General features: G+C 47.2%; 1 protein-coding gene across 2 annotated transcripts in view; it reads right to left on the bottom strand.

Annotated features, from left to right (window-relative positions):
- The window catches only part of ZNRF2 (zinc and ring finger 2), a 97,916-nt gene extending 77,671 nt beyond the window's left edge, over nucleotides 1-20,245 (bottom strand). For both annotated transcript variants that reach the window (XM_066585592.1, XM_066585594.1), the window contains exon 1: nucleotides 19,456-20,245. In XM_066585592.1, the coding sequence (XP_066441689.1) occupies nucleotides 19,456-19,876 (421 nt within the window). In that variant the 5' untranslated portion in view covers nucleotides 19,877-20,245. The remainder of the gene's footprint in view (nucleotides 1-19,455) is intronic.
- Nucleotides 20,246-21,369: the final 1,124 nt, after the last annotated feature.

Here is a 21,369-nt window from a genome sequence, read left to right as displayed (position 1 = left end):
TCTTACTTACCTTAGTAAGATGGCCGCCGGGATCTTCACCCACGATGCACCGCGGATCTTCTCCCATGATGCACCGTGGGCTCTGTCCGCTCCATTGCCAATTCCAGCCTCCTGATTGGCTGGAATCGGCACACGTGACGGGGCGGAGCTACAAGGAGCAGCTCTCCGGCACGAGCGGCCCCATTCGGAAGGGAGAAGACCGGACTGCGCAAGCGCGTCTAATCGGGCGATTAGACGCTGAAATTAGACGGCACCATGGAGACGGGGACGCTAGCAACGGAACAGGTAAGTGAATAACTTCTGTATGGCTCATAATTAATGCACGATGTACATTACAAAGTGCATTAATATGGCCATACAGAAGTGTATAGACCCACTTGCTGCCGCGGGACAACCCCTTTAATATTGCATAATCTTCTGTCTAACTATAACTACACATTAATATTCCCAATGAGAACATCAGCTTTATTTAATTAGCATTGTTTTGAACTCTGCAAAATATTTCTATACAACGTTTCATTCTGCGCTGTTCGAGGTATAAAAGATCATACAATGACCTCTGTAGTTGAGGAAGCGGGAACCATTGCAGAACCACACTGTAGGAGTTTATGACTTCCAAGACATTTACCCTGTACAATGCACCGACATGCAGATGACAGACTGCCCACACCGGTAGGGTTGGTTTTTAACCTGTTAATCAAGAATATCAAGTGCAAAGTCTGAACCACGTGAATCCAGAAAACAAACTGTAATCACGTAGTTACTAGGGGCCGAAGTAGGCGAGGAGCTCTGTAATCACAAGTTTCTAGCTCTACACTTTCCAGCAGGGACAATAGTCAGAGGACAGACAGCTTTCCTTTCTCCAGAAGCGGGCCGGGATGTGACATAGGACTGAACTATTCCTCAGACTCAGTTATTTGAGCAATCGGATTAGCATGACAGATAAAGGATTTTCCTCAGCATCGCTGTCTGGCTAAACACACGATGACAGCCGCACACAGGCGCGGGCTTAAAGCCGATGACAAGACAGATGCTTAGAGGAGTGACATTGTGGCGCTACTTCCCGCTAAATAGAGTTACTTCATCTGTTCAGAGTTAGATATGCATCTTTTTATATGAAATGTGTCGCCTACATAAGAGGCGGGCTATGGTTTCATACATTGCATGCAAACTCATGTGCCCTTTGAACATTTTCCCAGCATGCGGCTTCTTCAATGTGTTGCCTTTATAGGGTTTCTCAACTAATTCATTAAGTTTTTGAAGAGTACATCTGCAGAGCTAGTAAGTACATTGTACAGATCTACTCCTTTTTGGTAATGTAACCTATAGTTGAGGTAAGGTATAGCTTCTCATCATCTTCAATGGGTGCATTTACAAGTATGATTTTTGTCTCTCGTAGCTGCGAAATCTGGTCCTGGCAGTAGTGGTGTCCGCCCGTGCCTGCTTTGGCATTTCTTCATCTGTACTGCGGATGAGCCACACGGCGAGACAAGCGCAGTACATATTTTTGGTTTTTCAACCTCTGCTTTTCCTACGTCATTGCCCAGGACTATAGATGAGCGAGTATACTCGCTAAAGGCAATTGCTCGAGCGAGCATTGCCTTTAGCGAGTATCTCCCCGCTCGAGACTGCAGGTTCGGGTGCCGGCAGCGGGCACGGAGCTGCAGGGTAGAGCGGGGCGGAACGGAGGGGAGATCTCTCTCTCCCTCTCTCCCCCCCCCCCCCCCCCGCTCCCTCCTGCTGACAGCCGCTACTCACCGCTCCCCCGCGCCAGCACCCGAACCTGCAGTCTTGAGCGGGGAGATACTCGCTAAAGGCAATGCTCGCTCAATTGCCTTTAGTGAGTATACTCGCTCATCTCTACCCAGGACCTTTTGTTGTCTGCACAAATGGATGCATCACAAGGTCTTCACGCAATGCAGTTAAGGAAAAGCAGGTTTTGAAGGAAACCAAACTCATTATGTGTACTCTGTGGCAAATAATTCTGTGTGCTTGCTGTATCATTGGCAGGCTGCTACAAGCTCCGGCTCTGGGGCAACGCTTGGTCTCTGAAAACTGCGAGCCTGTTACAATAAGTGTCCTGCACCCTCAGGTCTTGCAGCCGTGCTGCACTTTATAACCAAAGCGGAACACGGAGGTCGTAAATGTACGGGCACACAACCAAAAAGGCACCAGGGTCCCTCATCTTAAGATACATACGCAAACAATTCTTCAAAACATTAGTGGTCTCCTTGTTTTAAAGTTAGTGGGCAGAGACATTTGTGCAGGAAACACCTTTTGTACGGTTTTCTGGTAAAACCACAAGGGACTACATAAAAAGAAGTGAAAGTGCTGCTTCGCCTCATAACTGAAAAAGACAAGAAAAAGTTGCACATGAAATTTAAAGGGAACCCGTCAGGTCCCCACAGCAACATAAACGAAGTTCTAGTGCTGTTAGAGGACGTATCAGGGAGTTGGGGGCTGTACTTTATACTCGCCCGCTCCCACGATCCAGCATTGTCCCCCTCTGAAGAGTCAAACTTCTGTGCCTCTCTTCAATTTCAGAGTCTCGCGCGCGTTCTCCTATACAAGTCTATGGGAGACTCCGGAAAAAGTCAGTTTTGTGCTGCGCACTGACTTCAGAGGGGGAGGGGGGGGTGAACACTTCTGCATCGAGCGAGTATAAGAAGTACCCAACTTCCTGACACATGCCCCAAGCGCACTATAACTTAATGTATGGTGCTGTAGGGACATGACAGGTCTGCTTTAAAGGAATCTGGATTCAGGACGCGGGTTATGAGCAGATTTAGCAGTGGTCTCTCCAGTGATCAAGAAAGAAAACATGATTGGTCACGTAAGTATTACATAGTTGTATTTTTCCAATGCTTGGCACAGTGCTCCCCCCCCCCCTTTCCCAAACAATCAGAACTCATCTGGCTTTAAAAAATGTTTTTCGTTTTGGATCCACTTCTAGCTTCAGGGAAAAAAAAACAAAAAAAACTAATTGGCATCCAAAAATAAAAATCATGTGTGAATTACGCCAAAAAAAAAAAAAAAAAAAAAAAAAAAAAGTTCAAAATTATATATATATATATTTTTTTTTTACATTACATACATATACACACAAAACACATTATAGCACATTTAATCAATGCAATTATGGCTTAGTCCCCATTTTTTGGAGACTCAGAGGTTAGCCTTTCTAATCTATGGTAAAATACTCTGGGTATAGTGCTGTTTTCCTGCATTTCTCCCTTAGGATTTCCTGTAGAGCTTTAAAAATGTTGGGAAAAACATTCGCTTTAAAACAAAAAATAAAAATTATATATATATCCCATCAAAAACAGCATAAAACAGTTTATAAAAAGGACCAACTTTTAAAAATTGCAATCTTTAAAGCATTGTAAACAATGAAAAGGACAGAAAAGGAGGCCTAATTATACACACTGTTTAGGCTCACCCCTTGCCTCGGGGATGCAGAATCAGAAACCTTTTGGGTGCAGTTGGTAGTGTTGTACAAGCTTCAAAATGAAAAAAAAAACAAAAAAAAACACACTTATAATAAAAAATTACCTTACACCGGGTGTTCTCATTTTACTACAGTAAGTTACTAATGATTATACACAAGATCTTTATAAAGAAGCTGGAGTCAGCGGGTTTAAAAATGAAGCAGTCAGAAGTTCGTCTTACGGACGCCGCGGCCCTGACTTGTCTGCAGCGGGGAATAATCCTGGCTTCAAGTACAGAAAATATTTTACACAAGTGTTGAAGCCTCTGGAAAGGACCGGCATGATCTCAAGGCGGTTCTGTTATATATGTGCATGATTACACAACCAAATATAGGTTTTTCAATTTTAGTAACATAGTATGTAAGGCTGAAAAAAAAAAAGACACATGTCCATCCAATTCAGCCCATTATCCCCAATGTTGATCCAGAGGAAGGCAGGAAAAAGACCCAATGAGGTAGAAGCCAATTTTCCCCATTTAGGGGGGGGAATTCCTTCCTAACTCTAATCTGGCAGTTGGAATAACCCCCAGATCACCGACCCTTCTGAAGTAATCAGGGATTATAACATACAATATTGTATCACTTGAAAAAGGCGGTCAGGCCCATCTAACTTTTTCCTTAGCACTTTGTATTAATATGAAAGTAGCCTAAATAGCCTTTCTATCCTTAATGGCGTGTTCCAAGTATTAGTAAAATTGGGGAAGGGTAGCAGATTTTTTTTAAACTCTTGCGGCTCTGTCCTCATACTCAAGCAACACTACTTTCATCTTCACTGCTCGTCCTTGTTTATTTGGTTGCAACACTGACACAGGCTGTAGTGGTCATGTGTGTATACAGAATAACACTGATCTGAGTGGTATATGGCTCAAGACCACTCAAGTCAGTGATTGGGGGAACAGTCCCGTGTATACAAACACATTACCATCCGTCAATAAAAACTGGCAGTGATCAGGCAGCGCTGGACCAGTGAAAGGGCAGAGTGGTAAGCGAGAAAACACCTTTAATGGGAGATTACAGAACTGCAAACATCTAATCTGTCAGATCAATTGTAACAGGAATTCTAGAATCTCGTCCTGCTGAAAGTCCCTAATTCTTCTGACTATACTCTGTATGCAATGCTAATGTACAATTATGAAGCACTATATACACTATAGGAAATCTATTAAAGAAAGGTTCTGGTAGCAGATATTCATCTGAGTTCTGTACTGGCAAAACAATTAAAACCCACATTTGGCTCTCAAAACAAACCGCCAGCTGGGATCTCTCTGAAGGCTGATGAAGGCCTAGGAGACGTCTGCACTTGGAATGATTATAAAGGGAAAAACTCAACAGAATTATATATCTGAAATCACTTCTAAACAGCGAAACCTTCAGGGCTCGGTCAGACGAGCGTTGTTTTGGGGTGCACAAAAAGAGCGCTTCTAAAAGAACCAATGGGTTCCTATCGAAGCGCCCACATGAGAGAATGTAGTAGCGCAAAACGGTGCACACCTAGCAAAGATAGGACCTGACCTATCTTTGGTGCGCTGCGCAGGAGTTTCCATTGACTCCTATCGGAGCAGGAGTCAGCAGGGCATTTAAAACCTGCTGTCCAGGAGCACATTTTAATTGTCCCGCTGTAAACTACTGTTAGTCCCCGCGGGGATGAGGAGACTCCTTGAGGGTTCTGCTAATCCCCGCAGGGACTAGCAGGAATTTACAACAAGACATTTTAAATGTGCTTCTGGGCAGCACCTTTTAACCCTTTCCAATCCAAGAGTGTGGGAGGAGGGGTGGAGATAAAGGGATACACCCATAACCCCACCCTCTCTATGGTTTGCTATGGGGAATCTGTGAGAATCCATACAGCCCCACCCTCTCTCTGCACTATGGGGATATCCCTTGGGGATCCTCATAGCAGGGAGAAAGAGCGGGGCAATGGGGGATTAACCCATTAACTCAGTCTCTCCCTGCTATGTGGAATTCCCCCATAGCTCCACCCTCCCTCCCTGCAATGGGGAAATCCCGAAGCCCTGCGGGGCTTCTTCACGCTCTCCTCCTGGAGCAGTTGCTCCAGTGAATGGACAAACTTTATGCATATGAAGCTCAGGTCTTCTGCGCATGAAAGACAATTGCCCAGTCACACAATTTTAGCAGATATGAAAGGCGCCTTTTATGTGCACAAAAAAAACAACAAAAAAAAACGCTCGTCTGACCGAGGCCTTAAGACGTATTCTCAACTCAGATTATACTATATCTGCAGGATGTGCCATAGATGTCTCATAGGTGAACGTCCAAAATATCTCCAGAATTGGTTTTGTTTCGGATCACCTCCACCAGCCCAAGATGGTATACTAAATAGTCTCTGTAAGGCCGGGCTCACACGAGTGTTTGGTACGAGGCTCCGCCTCCTTCCTAAGAGCTCCTTTGCACTGGCGATCGCAATATTGCCGATCACGGCCAAAAAAAAAAATAATCACAATTTTGCTCATGAGATGTCTGAGCATCAGCGATGCTTTTTCTTGCAAAAACATCATTACCACTTGTGATTTTCTCAATAGTTTTTTCCTCGCAATAGACAATAGGAGTTTCTAATGTGAAAAACGCACTGTGGGAAGAAAAATATAAAAAAAATGTAAAAAAATAAAAAAATTAAAATCACAAGTTTGTGCTTTGCGATGCAATAAAAGGAGGCCTCAAAGGGAAACATGGGAGATAAAAAAAAAGCAAAAGAGCAGAAAGATAGGGAACGCTGAGATTTTTTTTTCCACTCCACATCACGAGTGAAAACGTAGCAAATGGGAATGAAACCATTAAAAAAAAATTTAAAAAAAAATTTATTGATATTGTGTTTGGAGCTGCGTTTTTACTCACTCTGGCATAGCGCGATTTTATCGCAAGTGTGAAGGCACCCTAATGGTGATAAAGAAAGCCAGACAAGTCCTTTCTTCATAGAGCTGCAGTGATGACAAACTGCGGTCCACACGGACCCAAAGTTCTTGCACGAGGGACCGTGGATGCCATCGATCTATAAATAGAAACAGGAACTGGTCTAAATATAGTGACTTTTTGCCACAAGGATCCTCTTGCACTGCACACCGCCACGCTTCTCACCGCATCCCATCTCTCTTTCTGAACGGAGAGGCCAGCGTGTAAACATGAAGTTGCATGCTATATGCACATATATGGGAGAGTCAAAGGAAAATATTTGAAAAAAGGAGATAAAATGGAAATACCAGTTTATCCAGCAGACAAGCACACAGTCACAACCTCAAAATAAAGTCCTGCCGCCTTAATAAACTAATTGTAACATTGTTTGAGTAGTAGGCAGGATTATTTACTTAGTCACGGATTACAGCTATCAGAATCCCAGGCAGACCACACTGCAAGGAGCGCTCCAACAAGACGGCTGGCCTGCTACACGGCCGCCATTACATAACAGTCTAAGGATAACACCGTCACATCAGAGCTACATGTGCCAACATCATCACTGTGCAGGCCCATGGTCTCTGGAGGGTCTCATGGTGTAAAAAAGAAAATGTATATTGCACGGTATTTCTTGGTGCAAAAGTACTCCATTATATTGCCAAGCCAGAGATTGCTGAAGCTAGAGGCTCATGATCCTCTCCTGAGCTGCGCCCCACCAACAATTAGGGGGCGCCTCCCAGTTCCAGAAGCACTATAGTAAAGCAACAGACTGGCAGTTCAATTATGACTCGCAGCAGTCTGAACTAATGGAGAATGCAAGATAAATGCGGCATGTAACTGTAAAGAGTAATGAGTGCGCCCACTACAGGCAATACATGTAACTGTAAAGAGTAATGAGTGCGCCCACTACAGGCAATACATGTAACTGTAAAGAGTAATGAGTGCGCCCACTACAGGCAATACATGTAACTGTAAAGAGTAATGAGTGCGCCCACTACAGGCAATGCATGTAACTGTAAAGAGTAATGAGTGCGCCCACTACAGGCAATACATGTAACTGTAAGAGTAATGAGTGCGCCCACTACAGGCAATACATGTAACTGTAAAGAGTAATGAGTGCGCCCACTACAGGCAATACATGTAACTGTAAAGAGTAATGAGTGCGCCCACTACAGGCAATACATGTAACTAAGAGTAATGAGTGCGCCCACTACAGGCAATACATGTAACTGTAAAGAGTAATGAGTGCGCCCACTACAGGCAATACATGTAACTGTAAAGAGTAATGAGTGCGCCCACTACAGGCAATACATGTAAATGTAAGAGTAATGAGTGCGCCCACTACAGGCAATACATGTAACTGTAAAGAGTAATGAGTGCGCCCACTACAGGCAATACATGTAACTGTAAAGAGTAATGAGTGCGCCCACTACAGGCAATACATGTAACTAAGAGTAATGAGTGCGCCCACTACAGGCAATACATGTAACTGTAAAGAGTAATGAGTGCGCCCACTACAGGCAATACATGTAAATGTAAGAGTAATGAGTGCGCCCACTACAGGCAATACATGTAACTGTAAAGAGTAATGAGTGCGCCCACTACAGGCAATACATGTAACTGTAAAGAGTAATGAGTGCGCCCACAAAACAGTCTTTTGAGCGAGAATCGTTGGGTCCAACTGCGTGGACATCGTGCAGTTTTCGTTAACGAGTCGTTCATCGTTGTCTTTCAGCAAGCTGAAAGAGAACAATGAGCCTCATCAGTGCCATGCTGTGTTCTCAGTGGGATACTGATGATACTATTGTTTCAGCTGGTATCCCGCTCGGAAAACACATCTGGAGTATGAAGAAAACAGCGCTCCAGCTGTGTTCTGCATACCTCACTCAGAGCACTCAGCTGTATACCAGCTGTGCACTCCGTGAACACAGCAGGAGTACGAAGAAGACAGCAGTCCAGCTGTCTTCTGTATACCCCGCTCGAAGCGCTCAACTGTATCCTGCTGTAAACACAGCAGGATTATACAGAAGACAGCGCTCCAGCTGTGTTTTGCATTCCCTGCTCTGAGCGCTCAGCTGTATACCAGCTGAGCGCTCTGAAAAGAAAACAACTGTATACAGAAGGCAAGCGGCCCCAGTTGTCTTCCGCATACCCCGCTCGGAGCGCTCAGCTGGGTACCAGCTGATTCCCCCGAGAACACAGCCGGAGTATGCAGAAGACAGCGCTCCAGCTGTATACCGAGAAGACAAGCGCTCCGAGAAGACAACAGCTGTATGCAGAAGATAGCGGTCCCCTTGTCTTCTGCATACAGCGTGCGCCTTCATTTACACACTTATGCAATGTGAATGCTCAAAACTGTCACTCATACTGCCGTTTGAGCGAATTTTTAGCGATCATCTTGCCATACAAATGCAAACAACGATTATCGCTCAAAAGATGTCTTGAGTGACTTGAGTGATAATCGTCGAGTCTAAATGGGCCTCCTAGAAAAGAAGGAACACCATCAGCGATGCTGGAATTTGTTTTATTTTTCTCTAAAGAAAGCTGACAAATTATCAGCTAAATCTATTGATATTGTATACTTTGTAACCACCTCTTCATATCTTCCAGAGTTATCTGCAGTTTCTCTTATACTGGCTACTTAAAGTGGTACATCCACAGAAGGGGTTAACCTTGACATGCAAAGATTTGCTGAGAGGAGGCAAAGCTCAAAGTCCTCTTCCAGGCGAACTCCCCCTAGACTTGAGGACACAGCTGTTAGTCTGGACTCCAAGAGTTGTCAGTTGGTCTAAAGGACAAGGGCAGTAATCCTGCGGTGTGATAAGGCTCCCATTACATTTTAACCAGCTGTTAATTTGCAAAGAAGGAAATGCAAGTTAAGGTAACTTTACACGGGTGGCTGTGGGGTGTACAGAGCGCCGCCCGCCCGGCAGCTGTCCCACGGGCTACCGCCCAACTATCACTGTGCTTTACACAGGAGGGATGGCCGTTCCATAAATGGTGTCAGAGCGCCCAGAGATCATTTCGTCAGCCACCTCCATTCACAGTCAGGCCCAATGTCCGCAGACGGATGTGAATAGTGATCTGCAGTTAAAGCTGGCCATCGGGAAACACGGGGGCGTCCGCAGCTGAATTAAAGCATGTGGATTTCATTTACGGATTTTTGGATGCGTAAATCAAAATCGCAGCAAGCTCCATTTCAGTGCCGTTCCCGCACGAATGTCTTCCATTTAAGTCAATGGAAACTGGCCGATCTGCGGCACGGCATTGCGGACGACCCACGGATTCCACAGGAAAGCGGGAATTTGAAAACTCTACTGCACATGTGCGCCGGCCAACGCTCCCGCTGTAAAGGAAAATGATGACGCGGACAGGTACGCACGGTCCTCGGCTGTGGGCAAGGTTGGATTCTGGTGCTAAATCCGACCCGCCGGTGGGCATGAGACCTAAACAGGAGTCGATCAGACATTGAGCATCTCCTCTTCACACAGTTGCTTGGCTTTTAGGCCTCATGTCCACGGGCACGCACTGATTCCAAGTGCAGAATCCTGCAGCGGATCCCACCCATGCCCATTTTCTCATCTGTCCAGATGCGTTGTGGTTGTTCTCAGTCCCGGCTGGATCTTTTCCAGCGTGTCGCGCAGTGCATTTTGTTTTATTTACTGTTTTTCCACACATCCGTGGCATGTCCAGAACCTCAGCTGCAGGTGCGCCGCACATCAGATGGCTTCCATTCACTTCAATGGAAGCCGTCCATGCGAAAAACCACTGAAAATGGATCATGATGCATTTTTTTTCCGCACGCTGAGAAAAATGACATCCGCGGGTATTTAATTACCTGCAGATGCCCGATCATTGTCTATGGGCATGTTGAACTGCACATCGACCACAATTCAATTTTGCCCGTGGATGTAAGGCCTTAGTACTGCTACTGCGTTTGACAGCTCAACATATCATGGAGTCCTACAGGCACCAGAGATACCCTAGCATTAGTGAAAATTTGGAACAAAGGCCCAAACCACATCACTGGCCATCAACACTGATATCTTTAACAGACTTCCCCCTTTATTATCTAGTGTGGCTCAGCAGCATCTGCCACTTAAAAAGTGCCTCGCCAGCACAAAAAGTTGAAGAAACTTGGCTTCAGAATGACCAGATGAGAGTGAATTTGCACCCCGCTAGCTGATATGATGTAAAGTATTGAAACGTAGATCAAAGGCGGCCTTATAATGCTCAATATACGACATTAGTACTTGTCTTCGTGTACAGAAACATACAGAGGCTCTATGGACCAGTACTGTATAGCCACAGAGAAGAATACAGGAACACGCAATAGAACATAGGGACAACTACAACACTGTGGGATTGCTGAAGAGTTGGTTAGGGAATTCTGTAGGGTAATTGGCTCTTTATTCTATTAGGGACTTTCCAGGACTGAATCCAGCCTTGCGATAGATTAGCAATAGTTGATCAGCTGGGGTCTGCTGTCTGGGACCCCCATAAGCAGCCCCATTACTGCAGATATGTTGCCTGAACAATCACTGATCAACATGCTTTCCCAAGTCGGTGGTCATTGCAACAGGCCGATTGTTGGCAATCTGGAAAGAACTTAAGGCTTAGGCCCACGTCACACGCATGCTTTTTTTACTGCCTTTATGCCCAATTGGGCATGGCGTATTTACGAGTGCAACAGCGGTTTTTTTTTTACTGTACATTTCGGGCATGCAAAACCCCCCCCCCCCCCGGATGCTCTCAGCCATAGAAACAGTCAGTTTAATGAGTTCAAAGTGTGTTTTCCTGCACAAGTGCATAGAAAATAGAGCGGGCTGCTTTTCTTTTGCGCAATGCAATCATACACACAAAATACGACCTTGTTAATGAGCCCACTGAAGTCAGGGGATCGATTTTCCGCGTACATTTTTATGCTCCATTATGTGTGCAAACAGACCCATGTGACACGAGCCTAACAGTCCCCTGAATCAGCTGTCGGACAAATGGAGCTTATAGGGGCTCTCACGTGTGCAATGGCGCAGTCTTCTTGCCACGTACCAATGCCCAACGCATTTTATAGCATGGTTTTGCAATGTACTGGTCGTTTTAGACAGCATGGCTTCCACAAGTGAAACGAGATGAACAAACTTGGAGCACCTGTAAACCGCAACATAAAGCGGCAGCAATGTAGGTCAAACAGATGTGGTTTTGCAACAAAGTAACAAGGCAGCTTGCTATTGTAGATGGAAGTGCCATCACTGTGAAGGGGAGAAGTCTAGCACAAAGCAGAAGCGTACAAACAGGAAACCACCGAGGGCTGAAGCACGTAGGACAGAAAAGAGGTCCATCCCATCCGATGCAATTGTCACTACCCAAACCGCTTCCGGAAATGACATCGGCGCAAGAACTGCATCCGGAGGCTGAACAGGTCTGACAGCCGAACAGCTGCATAAAGCCCAAGATCACCGCTGAAGTGTCAAGCATGGGCTGTAAGGGTGTGAAGCATGCTCCCCCGGCCCAAGGAACGTGGGGGAGGGGGAGGATAGCAAGTATAACCAGTGGCACATCAGGCAGCCTGTCCTGTAAGCTGGGTGGGCATTTAATGACACCCAAGCAATGACTACAACTAGAACATAAGGAAAGCACCCAAGGTTATCGGAATATATCACATACTAGTGATAACATATGAGCCTCCAACTAAGGGTGGTTTCACTTCTGCATTGGAACGTCCGGAGGTTCCGTCGCCGATTTGGCTGCAGATACCGGGGCAGTTTGGTGGACACCATTATAGGCAATCAGTTCTGTACAGAGAAGGAGCCATTCGGCCGCGGGGATTCCCCTTTCCTACTTCCCAAATGGAACAGAAAAGCGCAATTCCCAGTCCAAGGGCAAAACCACCCTTAGGCCGGGCTCATACGACCGGATGGTAATACGCTGAGCTAGAAAAAAATTGACAGGTGTAAGGAACTGCGTATTGTCACGTTTTTGCTCGCATAGGCCCAGCGCATTTTACGTGCGCTGTCCTGCACTGGCTTCTTTTTCTTTAAATTTCCTTCTCATGTCTCTTAGCAACATGCATTAAAAAAAAAACTGCACAGACGTATTGTAATGGCGTATGCCCTGAAAACAATAAGGCCCTAATGCATGTAAAACGGGGAAAAAAAAATTGAACATGCTGGGTTTTTTTGCAGCATATGCAATAAATATACGCGAGTGAGATGAATGTACTTTCACAGACAGTATTTATTGCGTATCATGCGCGTGTACGTTGCACAGTATTACCCAATGCAAATACGCTCGTGCGAGCCCGGCCCAAGTGTGATAGTAATAAACCATGTAGGGCAGAAGCCCCGCACATAGGATCTGCCCTTCCAGAGTTATCACTTCCTGCCAGCCGTCTTCTGTTCCCCGATGGCCGTAATGTGGAGGCTTAATAGCCAAGAAGAATTTATCTAGAAAGAACAGTTGCATGAACGGGTCTTTCCAAATGGCTTTTCCTGACAATGATGTGTTGATTCCATAGGGCCATCACAATGGATGTAACACGGATGACCGAGGGGCGCGGAATCACAGAGCAGTCTGTGAGCCGGGAACAAGCCTGCAAGATGAAGGAAACCAGCCTGACTGAAGTCTACAAAGACGACCAACAGACGCTGCATGCTAGATGGAGAATACATGAAGAGCCAGAAAGGAAAGGGACTGAAAAATAAACCAGTTTTTGCTTTTCTCTGGATCAACTAGAGGGTGGAAACAGGCTGAACTAGATGGACATAGGATGTTAGGCTGAATAAAGACAATGTTACTATGGAATATCACAACTACTAGTAATTATTAGGAAGTTATATAGTACTAGTGTTTCTGGTGGCGCAATGCACCACACAGCTCTGCTACATGCACGTCACACACACACAGCTCTGCTACATACATTGTTCATCCCCTACAACAGGGATCAGAAGCAGCACAGCAGGATCTGTGATGATATCACCATCATGCTCTGCCCCTGATCACATGATTGTGACGTCATCAAAGGTCTTCCATCCCCATTCAGGGAGTTACATGCTCCACCCCTGATCACATAACTATGACATCATAGGTCATGCACGCACACGGCAGCTGTCCAGCTAGGGTTGTAGTCTGCCCGTAATCTGCACAAGGATGCAGGACCTGTGATGACATCACCATCATGTGAACAGGGGCGGGGCATGCTAGTCACTCAAAGGTGTCAGTATTTTGATATGAGTCCTGTGACATGGGGGCTACGAATTACAATTACACGCACGTAATATGCAGCGCTTAAAGCCCATTTATTTCTTTTGGGCCGCTCACACCTCTGTTATTTAAAAAAAAAAAAAAAAAAAGGCAGCAGCACAGCATGTCCTATTTTGGCACGCAATACAGGCCATAGGGATTTAACAAACGCAGCAAATACATGTTACATGCATGTTTGCTGTGTGTACTGTGTATTATGCAGCTCCTATACGCCCGTATGAGTCCTAACACACCCAAATATACCGACGCTAACACGACCTTTGCACAAAACTGTTCTAGAGCGTCAGAGGTTTTATAACCGAGTCATAAAAGCTACTAAGGACCCGTGCAGACAGCCGTTTATTCGGGACGGGCGAATTACAGGCAATTCGGCTCTTGACACACTTTTTCCCCCCCACGCAGACCTCCGGCGAAGCCATGTCCGTTCTTACAGATGAGAACAGCGCATGCGATCTGCGGGGTCTACGTGTAGGACGGCGCGCTGACAGGCGGTCACAGCACCAGAGTTTCTCGCAAATGGCTTCCTGAACGCAGACTAAACCCATTACTGAGGTGACGCCACCTTTCATTTACAGTAGTGATGTCGTTAATTAGAATTATAAAATCTCTAACGATCAAGGGGAAAAAAAAAAAGTGTTTGAAAAAAAATATCCAAGTACTTTTGTAATAACACAACACAATACAGGGGTGTTCAAATGTATGACGTCAAGAATATCAGACACATGCACTGCAAACGACAGGAGGGTCTGTCACCTGGCCCATCCGCCATGAGCAAAGACACCCTTACCAGGCTCAGACGGACGTTATTCGCTGCGTGCTACTGGCAGGAGGCACGTGCGCAACAAGAATGCAGCGCCACTATGTACTTGCTGCGTGCTGACCATCGGCATGTACTATCTACGGAATAGCTACGGAATCCGTGGTCTGCACTGCGAATCCGCAGCAAATACCGCAGGTCTTTTCCTACACATGAGCGGAAATCAATTGCTATTGATTTTTCCCATGATAGTGGGAGAAGCAGAAGGATCTTCGATCAAGACTTTGACTGTTTTTGCTTTTACACCCAAAAGGTACTTGACCATGAAACTCAGACAAAACCTTGGTCCATTGGAAGATGGGCAATGGCGAGAAACACTGGAAAGGATTCCCCTCAGCTTTGAGTCGGTGAAGCTCGTAGGATCTGATACAGCGAGTCTACGGACCACCACTCTTCCTATTATACAATGGCCACAGAAGGTTCTACTTGTAGGCGATCAGTGGAAGGGGCATCACTGTTTCCGCTGAGGGCTCTCCGCTCTAGGATTTGAGATTTCCACAACGGAATACTGGCAGATAAGCTGTAGCAAACTCGCGCAATTTGGGTTTCGAAGCTGCCTTTTCAATGCAGAAATCTTGTGGAATATCCCTGTGGTCCCGCTGTGGACATTTCGCAGAATTTCCATCCTGTGGGAACCTGGCCTAAAAGGGTTTTGAAAGGTTGAAGTTAAAGTTTGAAGTCCATCAATTTCTTAAAGCGGTTTTCCAAGAAATTGGGAAATTAAATTAACTGCAAAAAGTATCTAAGCAGCAGAACGAGGAGATAACACCCCCCCTCACTTGTTAAATGGCGTGTCACTCCAACGCCAGAGCTCAGGGGGTCTTTGCCGATGTTTACTTTACTGAAGTGATAGCATGTGACCCTCTGTAGCCAATAAGAAGCCTTAGTGGTCAGTCTAGCACATACAGTGGCCAAGAGTCAAAACCAGTGATTGGCTGCAGCCGTCACATGGGTACATATCACTACTCCAGTAAATGAAACAAAGATAGTCTGGGACCATCAAGAGCTGAAGGAGCAGGAGCGCTAAAGGAGTGCGTGATCAAAAATACAGTATACTGCAATGATGAAGTATTGCAGAAGTTATCAGATGATTGTAAATTCAAGTGAAAAAGTGAAATGAAAAAATATTTTAAAAAAAAAATTCAACCCCTCTTCTTTTCTCATAAAAAAAAAGAAACAAACTAAGAAAATATAGATAATGCCCCGTCAGAATAAGCCCGAAATATCCAACTAGCACATTTATCTCACATGGTGAATACACTCCCAATGGCAGAATTGCGTTTTTGATTTTAATAGAAGTGACCAAGAAGTCATATGTACCCGAAATTGGTAGTACTAAAAACTGCCGCTCACCCCACAAAAACCGAGCCCTCACACAGCTCCATCAACGAAAAAAGAAACCATTTACAAGGCTCTGAATGGTTTGTCATCTCTAAGGCCGCCTGCAGACGGCCGGGTCAGATCCCACTGCGAGTATTCTCGCAGCGGGATGCGGACCCGTGCCCCTGCCTAGACCTGCGGCTCACCCGCTCCGGCATCTCTGAAGCTCTGATGTTCCGGCTGCCGCCCAGCGAGGCCCGCACATTAGTAGAACATGCCGCGCATTGTTTTCCGCGTGTGTTTTCATGCTGACAAATCGCGGCTGTGTGCATAGGATTACATTTTGTAATGCAATCCTACGCAGGCGGAAATTCTGCGAGAAGTCCCGCCGCGGAATTTCTGCCCGTGTGCAGGGGGTGTTAAATAGTTTATTTTTAAAAGCAGTAAAACAAACATGTCTATAAACAGGATATTATTTGTTCAGACCTATAGAACAAACAACTTTTACTGCACAATGAATAAGTTCCATTATATGGTACCAGAGAAAACCAAAACCGTGTCAATGGAAAATAAGGCTTCAATACGGCTATGTTGTCAGAAGAAGAAGAAAAAGAAAGGAACTGGAAAAAAGCTGGTAGTTAAAGGGTTAAAAATATGACCATTTCCTCATTTCATGCTTTGCATAAAACTACTTTAGGAATAGATAGCCAGGAAAAACTTTAAACTGGATCATCAGTTCGATGCCTTGGGGCTCTCTTACACAAGCGTTCTTGCAGCATATCTCCCACGTGGGAGCAGGCAGTAGGTACGTAGTGACATGCCCACAATCCCCATACACTATCGTGGCACGTATACACGCCTAAGGGTGTCTGCACACAGGCGGATTTGCATTGTGGAATCCAGAGCGGGCGTCCACCTGTGGTTCACCCATAGCACGCTACGGGAAAGTGATTCTTCATGCACACGAGCAAAAACCAATTGCGGTTTCCACGCGCACGGCTTTCATTAAAGTCCATGGAGGCCATCCGATCCTCGGCCCCTCGCCAATTGACATTGCGGAAAGGCTGCGTATTCCACGCCATCACTAGGCGATGAAGCGGGAAGAGCAGGAGTTAAAAATATAACAAATCCATACTGCGCATGTCCAACAGCGAGACACGCGGACCATCCGCATTACAGAGAAGAGAAGAAGAAAGCAGGTACGCGCGGATGCCACTGCTGCCAGGGCCGACCTGCCCGTTCGCATGCGTCCTTGTACGTGCCCAGATAGTGCATCCTGTGATCTTTTTGTGTGTGCATTTCGCACCATTTGAGAGGCACGATTCATAGTGCATGTGGGATTGGCATCAGGTGATATGCGGTACTATACGCTCGGATGAGTGTGCCCTAGCAGTACACTTTGCCACCCACCGAACGGTCTCAAACACAGAAGATGAATTTAGAACATTTAGATCAACAAGATCATCAATTAGGTAACGGGAAAGGAAGGAGCCGGGCCTTGTTTACTGGGGGTGGTAAGCCACTTAGTGTCGGCTCATTTCTTTCAGACAGGCTGCAGGGTATTGTGAGCCTTAATACAGCTTATGCTACAGACTGTCTGCAACAACCCGGGAGGATCCCTGGAGATACCTGTTGGTGGTGTCATCCCGAATAGATACAAGAGCGAAATAGCAACAGTTCCATCCTAATGTAATCTTATTGATCTCACGGCAAACTCCTTCAATCTAATGCAGCAAGCTCCACAGAAAGATACATTGTATATGAAGGGGAACGAGTCCTGCTGGTCACACACTGAACCATGGAAACCACTACATCCAATTGTGGGGAGCGATTCAGGTGGGGTTAGGGGGAAGGCAACCTGGCGATTGCCCCAGGACTCCCCATATCCAGGGAAGCCCCCTGCCTCCAGCACTGCCACTGCTGTTCAATTAGTTGAAGCATGCAGGACCAACGGTCAGGACCCCCATCCATCAGCTGATTGTCAATGGGAAAGCTGTGCTACTTCACTTCCAGCGTGTCTGCTGGGCAGGACTGGATGGGCCGTGCCGACCAGGAGAGATTTAGGAAGGAAGAGCAGAGCTCTCCCATTAATTTCAATGGGAAGAAGCCACCGCAGCTCGCACTCAACTGTCCGCTGATGACAGCTAGCCGAACGATCAGCTGATACACGGCGGTTGCAAGTGGAGCCCACGCCCTTCAACTACTGATGACTTATCCAAAAAAAAGGTTATCAGTGGAAGGGAGAGCAGACAACCCCTTTAAAAAAAGTCAGAGCTACAGAAGTCCCCGTGTAAGCAGGCCTAATTGACAACTCACTATGACATTTTTTCCTTGTCGGTAGAGTATGCCACAACAGTCTGATACCATCACTGATGAGGGGATGTTTGTGTGGAGGGTCACTTAAGGCCCTTTTGGACAATGATTCTCGCTCAAAGCCGTCTTTTGAGAGATAACCGTTGCGTCTAAATGCACGGACATCGTGCAGTTTTCGTGCACAGTCGGCAGCACTGATAAGATTCTTTCAGCTCATGTCCCGCTGGTAGTTCACAGCTGGACGCGAGCTACAAGCACAGAGAACAATGCAGCTGTTTGCTTATGCAAAACAGCTGTATTATTCGCCGAGCGATAGCGGCAGTGTCCTGCTCCACCTGCATAGCTCTTTAGTAGCTAGTTAGCAACTATAGACTATGCAAAGATGAGCGCTCAAAACTGTCACTCAAACTGTGGTTTGAGCGATCATCTGTCAGTGTAAATGGGGACTAAAACATCACTTTTCACAACCATTGTGGCAACATCCAGTCTTCAATTGATGGATACATTTCTAGGAGGAACAACAGAGGAATGCACAACGAAAAAATACTGCAGAATCATCTAATGGGTAACGAGGGGTGTGACCAAGTAAAGCAAAACTTGGTGCAACTTGTATGGCGCACCGCTATTCTTCCACTATATGGGGGGGGGGGGGCAGTACTGTATGTGGGCTGGTGGAGATTATACGGCAGATATACTTTATAATCCCAGTCAGGCCCCATTGTAAAGTGGGCGACAAGTTGTGTATAATTACTGCCCTTGCAACTGCTATACATGGGGGTACAGATGTACCCAGGAAGCAGCTGAAGTTGGCATATGGGGTAATGTTTGTAAACACTGGAAAAATAGGAGTGGTTTCATATCTTCGTTGGGGATCCCTTTCAGGAAACAGGAAAGGGGAATCCCCGCAGCCAAATGGTTCTATCCCTGGAAGAAAAAGAACCGACTAATGGAGTCTGCCACTTTCCGCCCAGCTTTTGGGCAGCAAAAGCAGTGATGTATGTAGCACCCGTATTTTCAGCCAGATATGCGACTGAGCCGTAAACAGAAAGTAAGTCTTGCCCATTTTTTTGAAATTTAATTTATGGTGGTGGTGGGGGGGGGGGTCAGTTTGTTTTTTTCTTCCCCCATTGTATATCAGTTTGGGTGGACGTTCCATGGCAGATCTGGCACAGAATACCAGACAAGGCGTTCAGCGCTGTTCGGTTCTGTCATGGCGGACCCATTCGGCTGGGGATTCCCCTTTACTCCAAAAATGGCACAGAGAGACGGAAACCCAGAACTAAGCAGGTGTGAAAGTAGCCTGAAACAGACCAACATGTCGTCATAGCCCGCACGTGATGTCACTACTTACCTCCAAAGAGGTGCGGGGAGAGGTGAGCAGGCAGCGACCCGATCAGCAGCCTGGAGCCTCCCCCGGGCGCCCGCTCTCTGCTGCCCTCCTCGGGTGTGCTGCTGCCGGAGTCCCTCGCTGCTCCCGGTATACTCAGCCCGGCCTGACCGAGCGGGGCCTGGCTACGAATCCCTCCTACCGATCGGCTCCGAGAGCCCAGAGTGGGCGGCGTGTGCTCCGAGCTCCCGGCTCCACTGCCGGCCGCCGCCGCCGAGTGCCCTCCGTGCATGTACGGGTACCTAGACAGGGGGGAAGCCGAGGACGCCGCCACCCCTGCCGGGCCCCTCACCGGCCCCCGGCCCGTGCTGGAAGGGATGTCCGAACCTGAGTACGCCCGTGTCCGACCGTCCGAGGCCGGGCTGCTGCTCTGCCTTCCGCCCATCGCCAGCACAGCCCCGGCCGGGTCAGCTCGCCTGCACCGTGTAGAGAGCTAGAAGAGTCTGAGGGTAGCGGACAGAGTGCGGCGCTCCACAAGTCTCCGCTACATGCTAGTCCCGGCGGTCCTCCTGGGTTACCTGGCCGGACGGGAGCAGCCCCGCTTCATGGTGCCCGTCACTCCGGCCGCACTCACGCCACACATACAGGACGCCGGGGCGGACAAGTAAACTTTCCGGCAGCCCAGTGTGACAGGAAGGTGGTGGACATGGCGGCGGCACGCCCACTGCAGCCCGAGGTGTACTACGAGGTGCACGGGGGAGAATGTGTCCGCTCACACCGCCGCTGCTCCTCGGTGGCTCCTCCCTCCTGTCATCGCCGGCTCCGCCCACCGCAGGCGCCGCCTCGTTTTCGCGCCTTCACCTTTCCGTGTTTACAGCGCGCGCTCTCCTCTGTGTCTCCTTCACACTCTCCATGTTGTCTCATTCATGCCTCTCGCTCCCTCCCTGCCAGCCGCCGTGTTTCCTCCCTCACACGGCCTGGACATGTACAAAGTCACACACAAACTGAGACTTTATAAAATGGTGGAGCTAGAGACATAAAACACCACATATAACTGCTGACAGAGACCTTCCCCTTCAATAGACCCAGGGGGGAGGGGGGGGGGGGCAGCTCTGAGGTAAAAGCAGCCATGTTTTACCTCACAGATGGGCCCTGTGTGGGACATAAGCTACGCTAAGGGCGGTGTCAGACGCAGTTATGCTCGCCGGTACGGAGCGTGGCTGAACCTGAACGCGTTCCTTTTTGCCCCAGCGGGGTGTTAGGACTCGGCCCTGCATTATCTTTCCCACACATAGTTAGTATAGGGCGGATCCCATTTTTTTCTCGCCCATACAATTAACAACGAGAATCCCCATAGTGAAAGCGAAACCATATATCAGGAGTTTGGTTTGGTTTTGGCCCGTGGAGCGGCCGTGATCATCACCGCCACATAAGGGGAGAAGATCACGTTCGTCTGAAACCGCCCTTAGGGCTCTTTCACACGGGCGTGGTTTTCACGAAGAATGGGCGCGTCAAAAAAACGTGTCTATTAGAACCAGTATGGTCTCCTATAGGAACGTTAAGATGAAGGATGTGCCAAAAGCTCGCACCTTACAAAGGAGATGCGTGGCTACAATGGCCGCATCTAAGGTGCGTGAAGTGATGGAGCCTGGCCTATTGTTGGTGCGCGATTCGTGGCAGTTTCCGTAGACTCCCATGGACGCTGAATACCACGCAGCTCCCGATCGTGTGAACGGCAATTTCCCTTAGACTTGACAGCTGGAAGTCGCCCGTTCATGGTATTTTTCACACGCCTATTCATGCGTAAAAACGACGCCTGTGTGACGCCTTACATTGCACAATTCCCGCTCGTCCCGCCAGCTCGTCCGCGCTCATGCAGTCCGTTTACACCGGCAGATTCATTGTTGACCCGTTCACGGAGAGAAGCGTCCGCTTCTC

The sequence above is a fragment of the Eleutherodactylus coqui genome, chromosome 12, assembly GCF_035609145.1.
Source record: "Eleutherodactylus coqui strain aEleCoq1 chromosome 12, aEleCoq1.hap1, whole genome shotgun sequence".
Lineage (NCBI taxonomy): Eukaryota > Metazoa > Chordata > Amphibia > Anura > Eleutherodactylidae > Eleutherodactylus > Eleutherodactylus coqui.
This window is presented reverse-complemented; position numbering and strand designations above follow the sequence as displayed.